Source organism: Puma concolor, chromosome E1 (genome assembly GCF_028749965.1).
Source record: "Puma concolor isolate L17-30 chromosome E1, mPumCon1.1.hap2, whole genome shotgun sequence".
In the NCBI taxonomy this organism is placed as follows: domain Eukaryota; kingdom Metazoa; phylum Chordata; class Mammalia; order Carnivora; family Felidae; genus Puma; species Puma concolor.
Genome location: NC_141680.1, coordinates 12,130,837 through 12,152,150, shown reverse-complemented (window position 1 = coordinate 12,152,150; position 21,314 = coordinate 12,130,837). Strand labels below are relative to the sequence as shown.

Below are 21,314 nucleotides of genomic sequence, written 5' to 3'. Positions count from 1 at the left end.
AGTCGGCACTGAGACACAGACAGGCTCCCTGAGAGGGGCCAGCACATCCGAGCCAGCTGGGTTTGCCTCCTGGCTCAACCGCTCCCCAGCCTTGGCCCCCAGCTGACGCGTGGGCTCCCATACCCACCCCCAAAGGGTTGTGGTGAAGCGTGAGGAGCCATGGCAGGAGCCCAGCACGGCTGCCCGAGCCTGGTGCTTGGGGATGGTAGCAATTCAGGGCACTGACGGATGCTTCTGGAGACACCTGGCCTGCTGCCTCTGGGCTGAGGGCCGTGGGGCCCAAGCCCTCCCCGGGGCCACGTGCAGGCCCTGGTGGGGACCCAGCATGCACTGAGACCAGGGAGCCAGGACAAGGGCAAGTTCTCTCCAGCCCTCTACCCTTCCTCGGCCTCACCACAGTGACCGGCCCTCCTCCCGGCCCTGGGAGTGTGTGCCTGGAATCCAGAGAGCAGCCCTGGGGCAGGGCTCACAGAGAAGCAAGCCCCCCATCTGCCAGAGGGGGCCTGGTCTCTCAGCTTGGGCTCAAACGTGCTACTGACTCCTGCCCAGCTGACGGCAGCCCAGGGCCCCCTTCCATCTAAAGGGGCGACACCCCACTCAGCAAGGGTAGGCAAACAGGTCCAACCCCCCTCCCTTGACCCCTCCTACACCCATGAGCCCAGCCCAAGGTCGCACTGGCAGTGTGACCTCCTAAGTGAATGGGGTCTTTTCTCCCTAAGCTGCTGTCCTCCGTGAAGCAGCCTGGTCTCCCGCCCACATCAGGCTCCGTGAGCTGGAAAACCTCGAACAAACCATTGCTTCCTGCCAAGCCTCACTTTCTTCGTCTGTACAACGGAACCCTTCTCTGCTCGGAGACTACAAATGTGAAAACGCTCCCTGGGGTCAGAGGGCCTGGAAGCTGGTCAGCACACGGGCCATGCAGGCCTGGAGGCACCCTAGGCAGGGCCTCGAGCCAAGCCCCTTGCCCCTCTGTGCGGGGAATAAGGCCTCTCTGGAGAAGTGTCTCCAGTGTCATTTAATCCAGGGCAGGGGCCACGCCCTCTCTGAAGACCAGGACCCTTGGGATAGCCATCCTGGCCTGGCCTGGAGTGGAGGAAGTAAGGAGACGACAGGCAGCCGGAAAGGCAAAGAAGCAAAGGCCACGAGTCAAATGGGGCATCACGCCCACGCCTCCCCTCCTCTCCCCAGGGCCCACAGGGGAAGGCAGGGCGTGGGGAACGTGGCGAGCGGCCGCCACTCGGCTCCCCAGTGATCGCTCCCACGTGGGGGCCGGGGCCACCAGGGCTTCTGATCTGTCATGACAAGTCGGACCTTGCAATTCTCCTGTGACATCGCTCAGTTTTTCCAGCACCGCACGGGCCATGTTCAGTCCACAAGCCAGTGTGGCGCCCACAGCGGTTCTCACAGAGCAGTGGAGGTAGGACCCCGGGCTCAGGGGTGGCCTGCAGGGCACCGCGCCTCCTGTCTGAGCATCAGCACCAGCTCCCGCCACCAGGCCCGAGGGCAGCGCTTTATCATCTGGAATGAGTTCCCCTGGCAGGAAGGTAACACGTCAGGTCCAGACATGAGCTGAGCAGCTTGCTGTAAAAAGCCTGCGTGAGGCTCAGTCCCCAAGTGTCACCTGCCTTCTGCCCTGACACTTCCTGGAGGGGACTCCTGCAGCAGCTTGGTCTACACATTGAGACTGGGGACCACCTGGCCTTGTCCGCGGTGCTCCTCCGTGCCTGCACCCCAGGCATGTGGCGCTGTCGCCTTCCTGGGGCCACGAGGACTCCTCTGCGGATGGGAGTCTGATGGCCCAGAGAGGGAGGGGGTGACTGCGTTCGGATGCAATGCTCCCCGTATCTGGATGGACCCACGTAACACTGCCTGCAGGGGCTGCCCCCTCAGGTGCCCTGGATGCCTCCGATGGAAATGGACTTTATCCGGTCTGTCGGCCCGGGAAGTGCTTACCAGTGTGAGCGCAGGACGTTCAGGAGCAAAATGGCAGCACCCAGGGAGTAGCAGGCCAGGTAGGGGGATCGGAAGACCTTGCTCAGCTTGCGGGTTCTCTGTTCCCATCTCGCCACCTAAACGGTGCAGAGGAGAGAATAAGGCAACATAAGATGTTCACTGGGGAGAATCCCGGGGCCGAGGGGGAAGCGGGGAGCAGGTCTCTCTGTGCTCTAAAGCTCTGGAGCCCCCATTCCAAGGAGGGAGAATTGCATACAGCGGCTGCGTGTGGATCTCAGCCCGTCTGGACGGACCACAAGGGCCTTCTGGAAGCACACAACAAACACATCGAGCAGCAAAAAGAGACCTGGATCAGAAGACGCACGCCAGCCAGAGCAGGGCTCTGACCAGCCTCTGGGCCTTGCTCCAAACCCAGCATCCCGCCACACACATTCCCGACAATCTTGGCACATGACACGGAAACAGAGAAGGAGCAGCCGGACAGAGACACACACAGGAGCTGGCGAACGAAGGGAGGCCAAGGGGGAATCACAGACCCAGCGCCTACGCCCCGCCTGCAGGGCGCTCTCACCCCTGGGGCAACCCGCACCCTCACCTCTGCTTCCCCAGCGCCCCTTGAGGCACAGACTTGCAAGTCTTTAATTTTAGCCACAGAATCCTTATTGTAGTTTTTCAAACGGATCCTATCTAGACTCTCAACTTTCAACAGCTAACAGCGGAGTGCAATGAACAGACGGCTCTGCTTGTCTCCAGGACCCCAGCCTCCTTCCGCACACATGCTGCCATTGGACTTCCATTGCACCTGCTGCCTGGTGGGGGAGGGGGGGGCACGGGGGCGGTGCAAAAAGGCAAATACACAGCAGGGGATGCTGCAGGGGAAGTGGCTGGGAGTCAAGGTGGTTGGTCTCTGGTTATGTGAGCCGGTCACCCACCTGGGCCCTGAATGTGTGTGTGTGTGTGTGTGTGTGTGTGTGTGTGTGTGTGTGTGTGACATATGGAGGGTCTTGAAGGTCCAGGGGGCCCTCTGTGGTCCTGGGATCCTACAGGAGGACCAGATCCTGGGGGCTGCTGGGGCCATTATCTCCATCACGGCCTCAGCAATGACTCTGTCTGCTGCCCAGTTCCACTTCCCAAACGGATCTGTCTTTCCCGGCAACTAATCAGTGAGACACTGACTAGCAGATCAAGGCCACTGACTCTCTGACTCTCTCCCTAGAGGAGGCGGCTCCTGTCCTCAGATTTCTTGGGTGGTACAGGGCTAGAGGGAGAGGGTGTAGGCTGGAGTTTACGGGAAGGAGGTAAGTGAGGTGGTTCCTGGGCCTTCCCCTCGATTGCAGATCCGCTGTTGCCATCACTATTCAGTTCTCCCAGAAGATAAACAAACCCTTTGTCCGGCTCCAGGCAGGCGGCCTCTGCTGACCCCACGGGAAGCTGGGGCCTCATTCGGAAAGGAAGGGTTGAGCGTTCAAGGGGCTGCGAGTGCACCACCCAGTGGCCTGCAGGTGGCCACAGGGGGCGCGGGCTCAGACTTCATACTTCTCATGGCCATTTCGAGATTTTTAAAAACATTTTCTGAGATAAAACTCAAAGCGTTTTTCAGCTGTACAACCATCGCCGGGGTCAAATTCCACAACACGTCCATCACCCCACACCGAAACCCTGCACCCATTAGCCGTCACTCTGCACCCCCTTCTCCAGCCCCTGGCAACCACGAGTCTACTTTCTGTATCTGTGGATTTACCTCTTCTGGAAGTTTCACATAAACAGAACCTTGCGACCTTTTGTGTCTGGCTCACTTCACTTAGCATAATGTTTTTGAGGCTCATCCACGTTGTGGCATGTGACTTTGTGACCGAATGATATCCCCTTGTGTGGACAGACCACATTTGGTTCATCCACTCAGCAGGGGATGGACATTTGGGTTGTTTCTGCCCTTCGGCCGCTATGGATAACACTGCTGTGAATATCCAGGTAGCAGTTTGTGTGGACGTGCGTTTTCAATTCTCTGGGATGCGTATCTGGGAGTGGAATCCCTGGGTCATAGGGTAAATCTCTTTTTGACTCGCTGAGGAGCTTCCAGAATGTTTTCCTCAGCAGCTGCACCATGTTGCATTTCCACCAGCAGTGTGTAAGGGTTCCGATTTCTCCACGTTCTCACCAACACTTGCTATTTTCCATTTTAAAAAACTGTAGCCATTCTAGTGGGTGTGAAAGTCACACCATTTGAAATCCCCCCGAATAATGAGCCATGGGCCGTTTGTGTGTCTTCTTTAGAGAAAAGTCTGTGCAAGTCCTTTGCCATTCTTTCTATTGGGTTGATTATCTTTTTGTGGATGAGCTGTACGAGCTCTTTATATATTCTGGATACCAGCCCTTTATCAGATACATGATTCACAAATATTTTCTTCCATTCTGTAGTCTTCACTTGCTTTATAATGTCCTTTTGTTTTAGTTAAAAAAATTTTTTTAACGTTTATTATTGAGAGACAGAGAGAGACAGAGCATGAGCATGGGAGGGGCGGAGAGGGGAGGAGACACAGAATCCGAAGCAGGTTCCAGGCTCTGAGCCGTCAGCACACAGCCCGACGTGGGGCTCAAACTCACAAACCGCGAGATCATCGCCTGAGCCGAAGTCGGACGCTTAACTGAGTGAGCCACACAGGCGCCCCTATAATGTTCTTTTATGCACAAAAGACTTTTATGTTGACAAAAGCACTTCGCCTTGTAGGATTCAACCCAACTCAACCAACTGATGTGTGCTCAGCACTGCACCAAGTACAGCCGTGGCTCAAAGACTCAGTAAACCGCCAGGCCGACCCTCAGGAAGCTCAGAGTCTCCCAAGAAAGCACATGGAGGAGTTTGCATCTGTGTGCCTGATCCCATAGAACGAAATCCAGCCAGGCAGATTTGCACTAAATCCAGAGGGTGTCTGGGGTGGTCAGACTTCAAGACAGGTTGTGTGGCCTGCACAGGGTTCCTGCTGAAGGTCCCCCTGGAAGACACGGTCACCCTCCAAAGCAGCCGACCAAGGGGCACAGACCAAGGGGTAAAGAGAAGCCCTTTCGGCGTGACTGCCCGGCAGAAAAGTGGACGGAGGTGTCCTTGGCCAGAGGAAGCAGCCTGGCATCAAACAGGAACTCCAGACTCAAGCCACAAGGGTGGGCAGGACACCCGGGCAGAGGGAGCTCTGGTGGGAGGAGGAGGGCTGGTGACCATCCCAGAACCCTGGGGATGCCAAGAGGCTAATGATAAAAATCACAATAACCATGAATTCAAGCATCTCACAATTTTGAGTGCTTTTGCTTGAGCTCGCTTAACCCACAAAACGAGCCTGCGGTGGGTGATATACGGCCCATTTACCTGTGAGGAAGCCACGGCCTCCCACTGGTGGGGTCACAGAGCCAGAAAGAGGAGCAGCAGAATGACCCCTTGGGCTCCTTCTATCCAGGGAAGGCCCCTCTCTCCACCCTGCCAGTTAGCCAGCTGTGGTTCAAATCCGCGATCTTTGGCACATCTGTTCCTTGTATGTGATTTTTAAGTTTACCGCTTTAAAGGCCATTGATTTTTTTCCTCCCGGTCGATGGGATTATGCTTTCAAAAGAACATGGAAATCTGTTAGAAATTACATAAGGGGTCGCGTACTTCTAGCTGAGGGGGCTTGTGACCCTCCCGGCAAGCCCAGTCTGGAAAGCGCTAGACGGGGAATCGGGAACACTGCATGCTAGACTCAGAACTGCCCAGCGTGTTCTCCACGCTCGGGGAGGCGTTTCTCTCTCTGGAGCTGTTTGCCCAGCTGCAAAAGGAGGATGGAAGTGGCAGCAGGTGGCATTCTGTGCTCCCGGGGATGGCTCTGCCTCCCAGAAACCCGCCACGCACCGTACGGATTGCACAGACACAGCGTGGGCCACTGGCACATCCTACCGTGCAAAGGGACACTTGTCATCGACCATATGCTGAGCAAAAGGAGCCAGATGCAAAAGAGTGCCTTCTGCCTAATTCCATTTACACGAGGTTCTAGACCAGGCAGAACCCGCTCCAGTGACAGAAGTCAGAGCGGTGGTTGCTGGGGCTGGGGGCTGGGGCTTGGGATGAGGGCTGGGGGCTGGGGGCTGGAGGCTGGGGGCTGGGCGCTGCGGCCACGCGGGGGCGCTGGACTGGAGGAGAGGGGCGTGTGGGGAAGGAAATGTTCTATACCTTGATCAGAGTGGTGGTTACACAGGCACACCCCTTGGTCAAGACTCAAACTGTATACCTGAAATGAATGCATTTTAGAGTACGTATACTATACCTCCATAGAGCTGCTTTTAAAAAATCCAATCCTTGTTGAATCTGAGCTCTAGGGTCAGACGAGAATGGCTTTCAGTGTCACATACCCTGGCAGACTCTTCTACGTGTGACACCACGGGGTCCTGAGTTCAGCCTCTAAAGGAGGGGCCTTTTGGGCTGCCTGGGTGGCTCAGTGGGTTAAGTGTCCACTTTCGGCTCAGGTCATGATCTCACGGTCCGTGAGTTCGAGCCCCGCGTCGGGCTCTGTGCTGACCGCTCGGAGCCTGGAGGCTGCTTTGATTCTGTGTCTCCCTCTCTCTCTGCCCCTTCCCTATGCATGCGTTCTCTCCTCTCTCTCTCTCTCTCTCTCTCAAAAATAAATATTTTAAAAAATAATAATAAAGGAGGGGACGCTCCCCTGTTTCTGTGGGGCTCACTGGATGTGTCCAGGATGCACACCGGACCCCGGCCCAGAGCCCACACTCCTCACTTCTATAACCATAGCACACTCCTGGGTGACCAGGAAGAGGGTCCATTCTTCAGCCCTGCAAACCAAGGGCTGGGAAGGGCCTAGACGAGTACTCAGGCTTCTGGACTCCCAGGCTGGACCCTCTGCCAGGCCTTGGCTCTTCTGGGGATGATGGAACATCTTTCCTCCGAAGGCCCTTTGGGGACCACATGGCCACCTCTGATCTCCCAGGTGGCCCTCCACACCCGCCCCTTCACCTGGGGAACAGTGGGGTAATAAATGTGCTTTCTGAGCAATCTAATAACCAAAGGTGGCAGACCCCGGGACCAGGCAATGCGGGAAAGAGGAAACGAGGAGTCCTATGAATAACTACTATCTGCCTTTCGGTCAGCCTGTGTTAGATTGGGCTGTTATTTCAAGGCAATCAATAAATCAGCAGCCAGCGGCCTTGCTGAAGCCAAGGTTAATTTGCCTCCCTGCCTGGCAGCCCCACCTTCCCTCCCTCGGGCGCCCAGCTGCACACTTCATCCAATTAAGGGGCCGGAAGCAGTCAGCGCAGCTCGACTGCAGGGGGCTGGACGCCAGGGGCCGAGCTGTAGAATGACGCAGGTCACTGTCCCACGGGCTGGACGGGTGGGCGTAGGCACAGGAGGCAGAATGACCAAACGCTCTGCTGTCACCGTTCCCGGCGTTGCTGGTCTTCTAGATTTCCAGAATCCCCCAAATGGAGATGGGCGTTCCCAGCCCTCCCCTACTCTATGCCCACGTTCCCTCCTCCTGAAGTTGCCAGATAAACACAGGGCCCCCCAGGTAAATCTGAATTTCAGATAAACAGCAAATAATCTGTAGCATAGGTTGTCCCAAATGTTGCCTTTGCTGTTTACCGAAAACCCAAACTGAACTGGGGCTCTGTGCTTGTGTTTGCCACATTCGGCAACCCTGCCTCTCCCACACCCCTGAGCAAGGGTCACCAGGCTCAGCTCTGTAACGGGGAAGCCTTCCAAAGTGTTGATTCATTTTCTGTTTTTTTGCAAATGTGTCCCGCGGGCTCTGTGCCGGGGCAGAAGAAACAGGACGTGGGCGGGTGGAGCAAGAATGGAAGGGGATGGAAATCCAGGGACACAAGTCACAATTCCTGACCGCCCCCAGCCGGCTGTGCGTCTGCAGGCAAATCACGGCTCTACCTTAACCGACTCAGCTGTGAAGTACAAAAAATAAGGTAGTAAATCCCTTCTCCACCTCCCAGTATGGTGGGCGGGCCAGAGCACGTATGGACGAAAGCATGCCAGCCCTATAGCTTCGTCCGGGTGGAAGAGACGGTCTCTCCCTCATGTCTCTGGCCCCCGGAGCAAGCTTGGCATCTTTTATACTCCTGCGCACCCCCCCCACCCCCACCCAATGGTGCTGATGACGATGCTGGGTCTGGCCTGAAAGGAGGCAGCTCCAAAGTCTGTCCCCAGAAGTGAGCACCCGTACCTCCCAATAGGGTGTACGCTTCTTTCTGCCACTTTCTGGGGCTTCGTTCTTGGTATCCCTTGCAGTAGCATCCGGTGGCTCAGACAGAGGTTGCAACTGGAAGCCCAAGAAACGTTTGGGTCAAACTCACAGAACTTTAAAAACATGTGACCCAACAACAGTTCACCATGCAGAGTTTTCCCGTTAAAAGCCTGGCATCCGGTCTGAGGCGAAAAATCTGGACAAGGAGGCCACGGCGGGCCTGCCCGCGCACAGCAACCCTTCGAGAGGCGGCGCGGCCTACTTCCGGGCAGATGGGGCGGGCGCGGCGGTCCGGGGCGCGGCGGGCTGCATGCAGGTGAGCTGCTGGCCGCTGGCAGCCTGCGCGTGTGTGTGAGCAGAGTTACACGAGGCGCACGCCAGGGCCGTGCCTGTGTGTGTTGCCCACGCGCCAGGACTCCTCACACGGCCTCCAGCAGGCACACCACGGTGACTTCAGACGTCAGGCCTGCAGCGCGTAAGCCCGGCCCACAGTGTGCCCCTGAGAATGACGGCCCTCTTAGCTGCAAAGATAACCCTCATCGGCGTCCACAGGGAAGGAGAACTCTGCTTTCAGCAAGTCCCCGAGACAATGGGATGTGTTTCAGCCAGGAGCCCCAGCATCGCACGACAACGTGTCCCTCCCGCTCAGACCCAAAGCCTGCTGGGTTTAAGGCCCAGGGAGCAGAGGCGCGAGCGTGGAACTAGGAACGTCAGTGACTCTCGACCTGGAAGTCCTGTGTGTGTAAACCATCAAGGTCGGTGCCAAGCTCAGCAGGCCTGAGAGCCATGGGCTCTTTACAGACCTCGTGCCCTTGAGCCACTCCCTCCGCTTGAAATATGAAGAGTGCCTACCACAGAGAGTTGTGAGATTATAGAAGATCTGCATGATTGCTCTGCCCGGGGCCAGATAAGAATGCGTCCTCGGGAGATCCTTACTCAGGGATGCTGGCAGGCCAGTGGCACCTGCTAGAACCAGGGGGTGCCAGGACCTGCCAAGCATCCTGTGACTGTCTGAGTATCTCACTGGGAACACAGTGGGTGTGGGTGACAACAGCTGAGAAGAAGGGCTGTGGCCACAAGGGATAGAGAGAGGGACATCTGGGATGTGTTTTCAATTTTTTTTTTTTTAACGTTTATTTATTTTTTTTGAGACAGACAGAGACAGAGCACGAACAGGGGAGGGTCAGAGAGAGAGGGAGACACAGAATCCGAAACAGGCTCCAAGCTCCGAGCGGTCAGCACAGAGCCCGACGCGGGGCTCGAACTCACGGACCGCGAGATGGTGACCCGAGCCGAAGTCGGCCGCTTAACCGACTGAGCCCCCCAGGCGCCCCTGGGATGTGTTTTCAGACAGACCAGGGCAAGTCTCCAGCTCTGGAAGGCTATGAGAAGCATCCTTCAGGAGCACCTGGTGGCTCAGTTGGTTGAGCGTCCGACCGTTGATTTCGACTCAGGTCATGATCCCAGGGTTGTGGGATTGACCCTCACGTCAAAGCCATACAAAGTCATTCATAACAAATGGTGCCTGTTTTCGTGTAAAATGTGTAATTTCATAATGATCATTAAAGCCAAGGATGCCTCAATCACTGAACGCACCAGCACCTGCCCCCCCTTCCTCTGGGAGTCCACAGACAAAAGCAAGGGCCATGGGAGGAGACTCTCAGAGTCCACGCTGGGGCCTCGAGAGCCATCTCTCCGCCTTGATGAGGACCTTTTCTGGACACATACCTGCCTCTCAAATTTCCTACATGTCCTTGCAGTGAGGGCCCCTGAGGGTGGATTTTTGAAATACACCATTTGAGGTGAGATAGAGGCTTTTTCACTAGATGACCAACCGTTAAGCGTTCATCATGGCGGCCAACGGGACAGGACACTGGCGAAAAGCATCGGGTTCTGGGTTCAAACACGAGCGAGGGCAGATCACGTTCCCTCTCTCTGCCTCAGTTTCCTGACCTGCACGGTGGAGCTGTACACGATCACATAATACGCTATCGCACAGCATTGCTGTGAGGATGAAGTGAGTTAATGCACACAGAACGCTTGGAGCACATGTCTGGAGCATGGCAAACTTTCAGATGTTAGCAATGCTGTTTGTTTTCATTCTGATGTGGGCGGGTGGGGAGTTGAAAGACCTAAAGAAGGCCTGGCTGTCGGCCTGACAGGCCACCACCATGCAGATGAAGAAAGGCTGATGGCTCAGTCAGTTGAGCCAAATGTCCCAGATCATCCCAGCCACAACCAGGACCTTCTCATACCTCTGAACTCCTGGCACATGCTCACTGAGGAAGTTTGGGCCTGGCTTAACCGTCCGAATGGCATCCCGCCTCTATCTGTACCTAGTGTTGTGTCCGGCACAGAAAGGACCCCAGTGACCACTGGGGTTCGTGAATGATGAATGCGTGAATGTACGAAAGCTCAGAGGCCTTCAAGCCAACATGACTGGTGAGCAGTTTCTCTGACCTTCCCTCTGACCTGCTTCTGCCCGTCCTATAGATGGACTCCGTGGGGCCCACGCAGGCGGTTCCATCTAAAACTGAGCGAGGCCAGGGCACCTGGGTGGCACAGTCGGTTAAGCGTGGGACTCTTGATCTTGGCTCAGGCCATGATCTCACGGTTCATGAGTTCGAGCCCTGCGTCACTCAGCGATGATGGTGTGGAGCAGGCTTGGGATTCTCCTTCTCTCTGCCCTTCCCCACCTTGTTCTCGTTCTCTCTCCTTCTCTCTCAAAATAAATAAACAAACTTAAGTAGAAATGAGCAAGGGCTTGGAAGGGCCAGGAGGGACGGGAAGTCACTGACTGGAAGCTGGGGGGGGGGGGGGGGGAGGGAGGGTCCATGAAGAGGGGAGGGTCCAAAGGCCCTGGAGGAAGGCAAGGCTGCCCAGCCCCAGGGAGCCCTGGGCTGCTCACATCTGCCCTTCCCTGACACCCAGCTCTACCTGGTCCTTTAGGTGCACACAGCCCTGGCTCCTTTGTGAGCCCCACCCCCATCTGACCAGAGCACCCTCTCAGTCCTTGGAACCCTAAACCTGGGCCAGCCACCCTTCCACGACACAGAACCAGTGGCACAGGGTTGCATCCAATGGCTTCCATAGCTACACGCCCTTTCAGTGCTGCCCACAACCTCATGCAGTCATTATCTGCTCACTGGACACTGCCTACCGGCTTCTCGAGTGAATAAATCAATTCCGAGGTACATCCAGGACTTTCCCCCTTGCAGTGAATTCACTTCTGGACTTGACTGCCTGAGAGAGGGTCCCTGAGCCATACTCTGGAAGCCGGGGCACAAAGCTTTTTATTAACCTGACACTGGCCACCCACCCCCAGGCAACCTGCAAAATTTCAACCCAGCAGCACGACCGTCACACCCGAGGGGCCCGTGGCACACAGAAGGTCTCCTGCCTGAGCGTGAGACCATTTAATGTTTTATAAAAACAAAGCAATCACTAAAAATCAAAAAACAAAATAAAGGGACCTAACTATATATGAAATTGTTTTCAAGCAATTTAAAACAGTATTTTGGGGGTGCCTGGTTGGCTCAGTTGGTTAAGCGTCTGACTTCGGCTCAGGTCATGATCTCATGGTTTGCGAGTTCAAGCCCCGCACTGGGCTCTGTGCTGACAGCCCAGAGCCTGGAGCCTCCTTCAGTTTCTGTGTCTCCCTCACTCTCTGCCCCTCTATGACTCATGCTGTCTCTATATCTCTCATGAATAAATAAACTTAAAAAAAAATTTAGAGAAAACATAGTATTTTGACCAATCCCCCCTCATGCAATAAAATAGCCTAAGGACAAAAAGCCCCAGAAAGAAACTCTAAACTGCACCCAGTAAACATATTGTTAGCAATAATATAGGTATTGTTATTTTGACTATATATAAATTATGTTAACATATTTAGGAGCCAGACTTCCCCTATAAGAGAAGAGATACAAAAATAAAATCTCTAAAGTTAAGCAAAAACTTTCAGAGTGGGAATACCAGTATGAACTTATGATTTATTTCTTTCTAAAAACTTCATTTTTCCTAGCTTGATCCACAAAACACGCCTCTCCATTTGCAATGAGCACCTGTAGCATCCAGATTGTGGTCTCTAAATATCATTTTCCACTAAAAGTCACCAGAGCTTCTTGGTTCAAAGGCCAATTCCAAGTCTATAATAGGAAACGTACAAGATGTTGAATGCGGGAATAGAAACTGACAAAGATGCATGCAGAAATGTCAGAATACTGACGAAAACTTCAAGTTGAAATATGTCAAATATATGCACACACACACACACACACACACACACACACACACACAGAAATCATCAATCTCTTTGGAGCTTACTAGGACACTGACACAGTATTCTGAAACTTGGTTTTTAAAAGGGGAAAAATTAAGCATTCATCCTGCCGTTGCTAAGTGCACTTCATTTCAGGGTAACCAAATCACTGATGAGGAAAAGTTTCTATGTACAGAAGAATCACAGCTAATAAATGCAAGAAGAGTGACAGGATGAAAACACCACCATTTTGCAACTCCTAAATGAGATAAGGACCCAAGTGACATGCAATACGACGAAAACCATCAGGAAACATGGGGGGTCTTGATAGTGGAGGGCCAGGATGACCTCTGGAATCCACTGGCCCATCTCTGTCACTCGAAGAGGGGCTCCCAGACAGGACGCAACAGGAAGTGTGAGGCTCAAAAGCAGGGCCATTAGTAGGGCAAATAGTCCAATACTGGCAACTTCATGTATTTCAAATGAACATGCAGCACATTCTATAAAGGATCCTCTAGATCTATCCATTGATAGGAAAGAACATGTTAAAGCAGAAGAACATGTTAAAAAGCATCACAAAGATATAATCACCCAAACCCAGAAAAGTCTGCTGGACAAATGACTCCGTTTCTTCAATAAATAAATGACAGAGAAAGAAGGGATGGGATACTACTCTAGATTATAAGGGATTTAAGAATGCAACCAAATGCAAGGTAGTTCTTATTTGGATCCCGATTCTAACACACCAATTGTAAAGAGATACTTTTAAGACAATCAGAGAAAACTGAACCTGGGGATGAGTATTACATAATATTAAGATATTACAGTTGTCCTCTCTACTTCCAGCCAAGATGGGTGGAGTTTAGCCTCTCACATGAAACAACCAAAAAACAGATAAATACACAATAGATTTCCAGACACCAAACATGAAGGAATGAGGGACACTGATTTAAACTCAACCACATCAATAATCACATTAAATGTTAATGGCCTAAACATCACAATTAAAGACAGATCATTGGATTGCGGGGGGGGGGGGGGGGGTAGGAAGCAAGATCTAACTATATGCTGGCTACAAGAAATATACTTTACTTATAAGGTTAAGAAGTAAAACCATGGTACAAGAGACACCAGGCTCACACTGGTCAAAAGAAAGCTGGAGTGTTATGTTATTTTCAGGTGTACAATTCTGTCCATTACTCGGTGCCTGTCACAACGTGTTAATTATACTGGAATTTTTAAAATAAGCAAATAGATCATTTTTTAAAAGAAAGCCAGCATATTATATTAATATCAGACAAAGTAAGTTTCAGGGCAAACATTCATACCAGGATAAAGAAGATTTTGTCAGAATGAACCAAGAGGACATAACAGTATGTTCTAGGACCACAATGGAATTAACTAGAAATTAATTACATAAAGATCTCTAAAAAAAATTCCCAAACGTTTAGAAACTAAGTAACACATTTCCAAAAAAACCACATGGGAAAAACAAGAAACCAAGAGGGAAATTAGAAAGATTTTTGAACTGAATGAAAATAAAAAAATAAAAACCGACCATAACAAACCCTGTGGGACAGCACTAACGCTGCACTTGGGTCAAACTTATAGCACTGAACATCTCTATCAGAAAGAGAAGAGGGGCACCTGGGTGACTCAGTCGGTTAAGCGTCCAATTCTTGATTTTAGCTCAAGTCATGATCTCATGGTTCATGAGTTCAAGCCCTGCATCGGGCTCTGTGCTGACAGTGCGGATCCTGCTTGGGATTCTCTCTCTCTTTCTCTCTCTTTCCCTCTCTCTCTGCCCCTCCCCTATACGTGCTCTCTCTCTCTCTCTCTCTCTCTCTCTCTCAAAATAAATCAATACACTTAAAAAAAATTTTTTTAAAGAAAGAGAACAAAGTCTGAAATCATTAGTCTCAACCACCTTAAGAAACTAGACAAAGGAGAGAAAATAGAAACCATGTCAGTGTAATTTTGGAGTGGAAATCAATGAAATAGAAATTAGAAAAACATTAGAGAAAAGTCAGTGAAACCAAGCAGGTTTCCTGTGAAGACCAATAAAACCTCAATCCAGACTGATGGAGAAAAAAGAAGACACAAATTATCAATAGAATGAAAGAGATGACATCACGACAGAGTCTGCGGATGTTAAAAGGGAAATAAAGGAACATGTGAACAGCTTTATACCAATAAGTTTGACAGCTTAGAAAAAAATGCATATATTCCTTGAAAAACACAAATTACCAATGCTCACTCAAGAAAAAAAGTATAGGGGCATCTGGGTGGCTCAGTCGGTTAAGTGTCCGACTTCAGCTCAGGTCATGATCTGCTGATTTGTGAGTTTGAGCCACGAGTCGGGGTCTGTGCTGACAGCTCAGAGCCTGGAGCCTGCTTCCGATTCTGTGTCTCCCTCTCTCTCTGCCCCTCCCCCGTTCATGCTCTGTCTCTCTCTGTCCCAAAAATAAAATAAACGTTAAAAAAAAAAAATTAGGGGCGCCTGGGTGGCGCAGTCAGTTAAGCGTCCGACTTCAGCCAGGTCACGATCTCACGGTCCGTGAGTTCGAGCCCCGCGTCGGGCTCTGGGCTGATGGCTCAGAGCCTGGAGCCTGTTTCCGATTCTGTGTCTCCCTCTCTCTCTGCCCCTCCCCCGTTCATGCTCTGTCTCTCTCTGTCCCAAAAATAAATAAAAAAACGTTGAAAAAAAAATTAAAAAAAAAAAGAAAACTAGAGACAAACATCCCTTCTGAACATCGATGCAAAAATTCTAGACAAAATGCCAGTTAAAGTAGCAAATGGGATCTGATGGTAGGTTAAGAGAATAATACACCATGACCAAGTGGGATTTATCCCAGGAATGAAAAGTTGGTTTGGCCATTGAAAATTGCACCAGCCAATGAAATCCACCACATATACCAAACAAACGAGCAAAACGTTATGATCACCTTCACAGATACAAAAGAGTGTTCGACAAAATCCAACACGTGTTCCCGACAAAAACTCAGGCACGCCAGGAACATAAGGACTTCCGCGTCCTGACAAAGAGCCTCGACGCAAAGCCCACGGCTCACACCACGCCGAAAGCTTTCCCTTTAGATCAGGAACAAGACAGCCGTCTGCTTCCGCCACCTACTCAACGCTGGACTGACAGGGTCAGCTAGCTCAATCGGATCAGGAAAGGAAATTTAAAAATCAGAAAGGAAGGGGTAAAACATCTTTCCCGGCAGACACGTGACCACCTATGAGGAAAATCTGATAGGATCTATAAACGGATGCAAGACAGGCACACTGAAGGTGGCAAGGCACTGCTAAGAGAATTTAAGGCACGTGCATGTGGAGAGAGAGACACAGGGTCCCCAGGCCCAGAGGCTCGGTATCGCTAAGATGTCAGATCTCTCCTCTGCTCTACGCCCCACCCCCACCCCACAAAATCCCAACAGCCTTCTTGTTGCAAATGGATACAACCTGACTGTAAATCAGATAGAAATGCAAAGGCCTTAGAACGGCCTAACCCGACCAGATTTCCAGTTGGATTATGAAGCAGCAGTAACTGAGACAGCGTGTGTAAAGACAGACGAACAGGGGCGCCTGGGTGGCTCAGTCGGTTAAGCGTCCGACTTCAGCTCAGGTCACCATCTCGCGGTCCGTGGGTTCGAGCCCCGCGTCGGGCTCTGGGCTGATGGCTCGGAGCCTGGAGCCTGCTTCCGATTCTGTGTCCCCCTCTCTCTCTGTCCCTCCCCCGTTCATGCTCTGTCTCTCTCCGTCTCAAAAATAAATAGACATTAAAAAAAAAAATTAAAAAAAAAAAAAGACAGACGAATAGATCGCCGGCACAGAACAGAGCGTCTAGAAATAAACGCACGCGTCTAAGGTCAACTGATCTGTGGCAAAGTGCAAAAGGCAATTGGGTGGGAAAAGGACAGCGTTTCAACAAGCCTGGAAGTCACAGGCGAGAGTGAACTTCCAACCGGAACTCAGACCTCAGGTACAAAAATGACCTCAAAATGGGTTATAAAGCTAAACGTAAAACCCAAGGCTATAAAAGTTGTGGAGGGAAACATACTAGAAAATGTTTACGACTTCTAGTTAAGGCAGTGATTTCTTCGGTTACAACAGGAAGCGTGATTCACGAAAGAAAAAAAGTCGCTAAACGGGACGCTAAGGGTGAGGTCCCTGGTGGGAGGGCCACCCCACCGTTCCCTCCAGGTCCGTGAGACCTTGGCACGGGTCTGGCTTAGCGAGTGGCTGCGGGTCCTGGAGTCCTCTCTCCCCACATGACCGCGGCGCCTAGGACACAGTCTCCCCTGTGTGGGACGAGCGCTCATGAAGGTGGTGGACACTTGCTTTCCTGTCCCCTGCCGGTGACTCCACACAGCAGCCCTATGAGGGGTATACACCTGGATGCCTGGCCCCCGAGGGCCACAAACCCAGGAGTCACCTTCACGGCACCCCCTCCCTGACGTGGACTCCAAGCCTCTGTCCTTGGCTTCCCCTAAATACTTAAGCCAAGTCCAAAGTCCCCAGAGTTACCTGGGAGACAGCCAGCACCCCTGGTCCCACGTGGGGGCCCGGGACACTTGTCACTCTCTGTCAAGAACTCGCACTCCAGGGGAGCCTGCGTGGTTCAATCGGTTAAGCGTCTGACTTCAGTTCATGAGTTCGAGCCCTGCGTTGGGCTCTGTGCTGACAGCTGGGAGCTTGCAGCCTGCTTCGGATTCTGTCTCCCTCTCTCTGTGCCCCTCCCCCGCTCATTCTCTCTCTCTCCCTCTCTCTCTCTCTCTCTCTTTCTCTCTCTCTCTCTCTCAAAAATAAATAAACATTAAAAAAAAAAAGAGCTCGCACTCCAGGGGCGCCCCCGCTCAAGGCTGGGAGGAGGGGTAAGGGTGAGCTCCCATGAGTTTGGACAGGGCCCTAATGGCATGGGGCCACATTCCCCTCACAAGGCCTGTAACACCTGGGGACCCCATGCCCAGGGGAGACTTCGCAGCTCGCACCCTGCATTGGCCGCCTGTGGCAGAATCAGCTCTTCCTCTGAGAAGGTGTTGATGCTCTCTGTACCTGAGGGAGAAGCACAAGGCCGGCACCCCCAAACCACGGGCAATCCGCCCTTCGGCAGTGCTAAAACCAGGCCCTTGCAGGTCAGGGGGCAGGTAAGACCCGCCTCCAAGCCCGGGGGATGCTCACAGAGAGAATCTGGAGCTGCCCGGGACTGGACAGCAACACTGTATCGGGCTACTTTTCCTGTATCTGTCCAAGTTCCCAAACGAGATCGCTGAGCTGCTGTTTACGATGACGGCCCCATCCTGAATGTTGGGCCAGTGCTGCCCTCGAAAGAAGGAGACGGCAACAATAAACAACGCGATTCAAGAATAGGCAGAGGACTTGGATAGACATTTCTCCAAAGAATGGCGAAAAAAGCACAAGGAAAGATGCTCAACATCACTAATCATTAGGGAATCAAAGCCATGATGAGATACCACCTCCCACCTTAGGATGGCCACCATCAAAAATCAGAAAGTAACCAGTATTGGCCAGGACGTGTAGACAAACTGGCAACCTTGTGCCCTGTTGGCTGGAAAGTAAATTGATGCAGTTGCTATGGAAACCATCTGGCGGTTCCTTTAAAAATTAAAAACAGGGGCGCCTGGGTGGCTCGGTAGGTTAAGTGCCTGACTTCAGCTCAGGTCACGAGCTCACAGTTCATGAGCTCAAGCCCCACGTCAGGCTCGGCACTGAGTACAGAACCTACTTGGGATTCTCTGTCTCCCTCTCTCTGCCCCTCCCTTACTCACGCTCTATCTCAAAATAAATAAAACTTGAAAAGATTTTATAAAAATTAAAAACAGGATTACCATATGATCAGACACCCAAAGGAATTTGAAGCAGGATTTGCAGCGCCTGGGTAGCTCAGTCGGTTAAACGTCCGACTTCGGCTCGGGTCAGGATCTCACGGTTCGTGGGTTCGAGCCCCGAGTTGGGCTCTGTGCTGCCAGCTCGGAGCCTGGAGCCTGCTTTGGATTCTGTGTCTCCCTCTCTCTCTGTTCCTCCCCCACTGGTGCTCTCTCTCTCTCTCAAATAAATAAAGATTTAAAAAATTTATAAAAAAGAATTTGAAGCAAGATCTTAAAGAGTTCATAATGTTATTCACAACAGCTAACATGTGGAAGCAACTCAAGGGGCCACTGACTGATGAGCGGATAAGCAAAATGTGGTGTCTCCATACGATGGGATATTAATCATCCTTAAGGAAGAAAATTCTGCAATGCGCTACAACGTGGATGAACATGCTTGAGGACGTGATGCTAAGTGAATAAACCAGACCCAACAGGACAAACGCCATACGATTCCACTTATCTCTAGATTCGTCTAGATATCTAGAATCGTCAAATTCAGGGACAGAAAGCAGAAGGGCGAATGCTTTTAATACCATGAACTGTACACCCAAAAAGCGGCGAAGATGGTAACCTTCCTGTTACGTGCATCTTAACGCAATTTTTTTAATGTTTATTTTTGAGAGAGACAGAGTGCACATGGGGGAGGGGCACAGAGAGGGAGACACAGAATCTGAAGCAGGTTCCAGGCTCTGAGCTGTCAGCAAAGAGCCCGATATGGGGCCAAAGTCAGACACTTAACCGACTGAGCCGCCCAGGCGCCCCGCCAGCTTAACACAATTTTTAAAAAGAGAGAGAAAAAAGATATTTAGAGAAAACGTTTTAAAAAAGAGAGGGAGTCCCTGCGGGCCAGCTCTGAGGTGAGAACCCTTGCTGCCTGCCTAGCTCCCATGACAAGAACTTGGAACAGCCCGGGGTTGGACAGCGACACTCTATTTGGCTACTTTTCCTGTTCCCGGGCCTTGGATCCTCTGCCTCCCCTAGTCCTGCTGCTGACAGCCCCAAGAGGGCAGACCCCATCCCTGCAGGTCCCCGGACCCCATGCCCTCAGGGTGACGAGGACCAAATGCAGAAGTCACCTGGCCAGGGAAGGGCACGTCCACCCAAAACACCTGCCCTTCCCCACATCCAACCCCACTCGGGAGATGCAAGCCGCCCCAGGGACCAGCAGATTCCGGAGCCCTCTCCCTGCACTGGCCCCCAACAGGATCACTGTACAACTCACCACATTCTGCCTCGTGGCCACCTCTCCCGCCCTGATATTTGTCTGGGGAAAGGGGGAAGTGGGAGGGAGGAAAGGAAAGCCCTGAGGCTCTGCTCCTCTGAGAAGCTGACAGCCTTCTGAAGGGCTGCAGCCCTGGCCCAGGGAGGGTGGGGAGGACGGACAACCTGGGTTCAAATCCGGACTCTGCAGTGGGACCTTGAACAAGGCACTCCACCCACTCCCACGGAGCCTGCTGCATTTGGGACATGGACGGGACTGAGTGCTGGGCCCCTCCCGCCACCCTGCCTTCCAGGGGGCTTGGGCCACATTTGTTGACTTGGAAGATGGTCACACAGCTGTGACTTGGGTGGGACCTCATCCTGGCATCCAGTCTGCTCTCAGGAGGGGACAGCCTGGCTGCAGGAACCCATAGGGTAGCCCACCCTGTCTGATCTGCTCTCCCTGTCCATCCCCGCACCATGGCAGAGGGAGGACACTAAAGGAATGCCACCTGTGCCCACCTTGACAGGAAGCAGGGAGGACACCCAGTTCACCATGAGACAGCCCCTGGAACTCCTGTCACTCACTCGACACACCATGTGGCTTCTCATAAGAAGACGGCCACCATGTGTCCTGGAGAGCCCGGGGCCAGGGCAAAGGTGGACTTATGTATCTCAAAAACACAGCCCTCGCTTAAGCAGACCAAAAATCTATTTTTAAATTTTACTTAATATATACATTAAAGGGGTAGGAAGAGGTAATTACCTTATCAAAAGATCCACTATGAGATCCATTTAAATAGATGCACTTTCCCACCACACTTACAATGCTTGATTTAGGATCTTTTTAAAAATTTATTTCAAATCGCGGCGCCTGGGGGGCTCAGTAGGTTAAACATCTGGCTTCGGCTAAGGTCCTGATCTCGCAGTTCATGAGTTCGAGCCCCGCGTCGGGCTCTGTGCTGACAGCTCAGAGCCTGGAGCCTGCTTCGGATTCTGTGACTCCCTCTCTCTCTGCCCCTCCCCCATTCGTGCTCTGTCTCTGTCTCTCAATAATAAATAAACATTAAAAAAAATTTTTTTTTAATTTATTTCAAATAAAGCAAGGCCCACCTGTACAAAGCTGCTGGAAAAATAGCCCAGGAGTGGCTCTCCAACTACTAACCAAACACAGTGTAAAATCTAGTCTGCCTTCTTTGGTCAATATTTACATGGACTTCAGCCTGACTCAGAAAGGAAATTTGAAAGTATTTGGTTGGAGGCCAGAGTGGTTGTCTGGATACGCAGGGTTTCAATCGCAGCTGGGGCCTTTCCTGGGAATCTTAGGTGGGGCCAGGTGTGGAGATACAACATCAACATCAACATCAACATCACTATAATAATATTAACAGTTACGGTCAGCCAGCCTTTTTTCTTTGTTTTTGTTTTTTTTTTTTTTTTAAATAATATTAGTTTTAATCAGAAGAGAGTTTTTTTAGGTCAGATTTATAGACTTAAAACTAAAACTCACATGCAATAGAAATGTACCCTTTTTAGGGCACCTCGGTGGCTCAGTCGGTTAGACAACCGACTTCGGCTCAGGTCACCGTCTCACGGTTTGTGAGTTCGGGCCCCGCGTCGGGCCCTGTGCTGATGGCTCGGAGCCTAGAGCCTGCTTCGGATTCTGTGACTCCCTCTCTCTCTGCCCCTCCCCCATTCGTGCTCTGTCTCTCTCTGTCTCTCAAAAATGAAAAAACGTTTAAAAAAAAAGAAAAAAATGTACCCTTGTTAATG

At 51.8% G+C, this 21,314-nt stretch overlaps 1 protein-coding gene across 6 annotated transcripts in view; it reads right to left on the bottom strand.

The window, feature by feature from the left end:
- Positions 1 to 21,314, bottom strand: part of PEMT (phosphatidylethanolamine N-methyltransferase) — an 85,718-nt gene that overhangs the window by 17,771 nt on the left and 46,633 nt on the right. For all 6 annotated transcript variants that reach the window (XM_086686215.1, XM_086686209.1, XM_086686211.1 and 3 more), the window contains one exon: positions 1,954 to 2,069. In XM_086686215.1, coding sequence (XP_086542341.1) covers positions 1,954 to 2,069 — 116 coding nt within the window. The remainder of the gene's footprint in view (positions 1 to 1,953; positions 2,070 to 21,314) is intronic.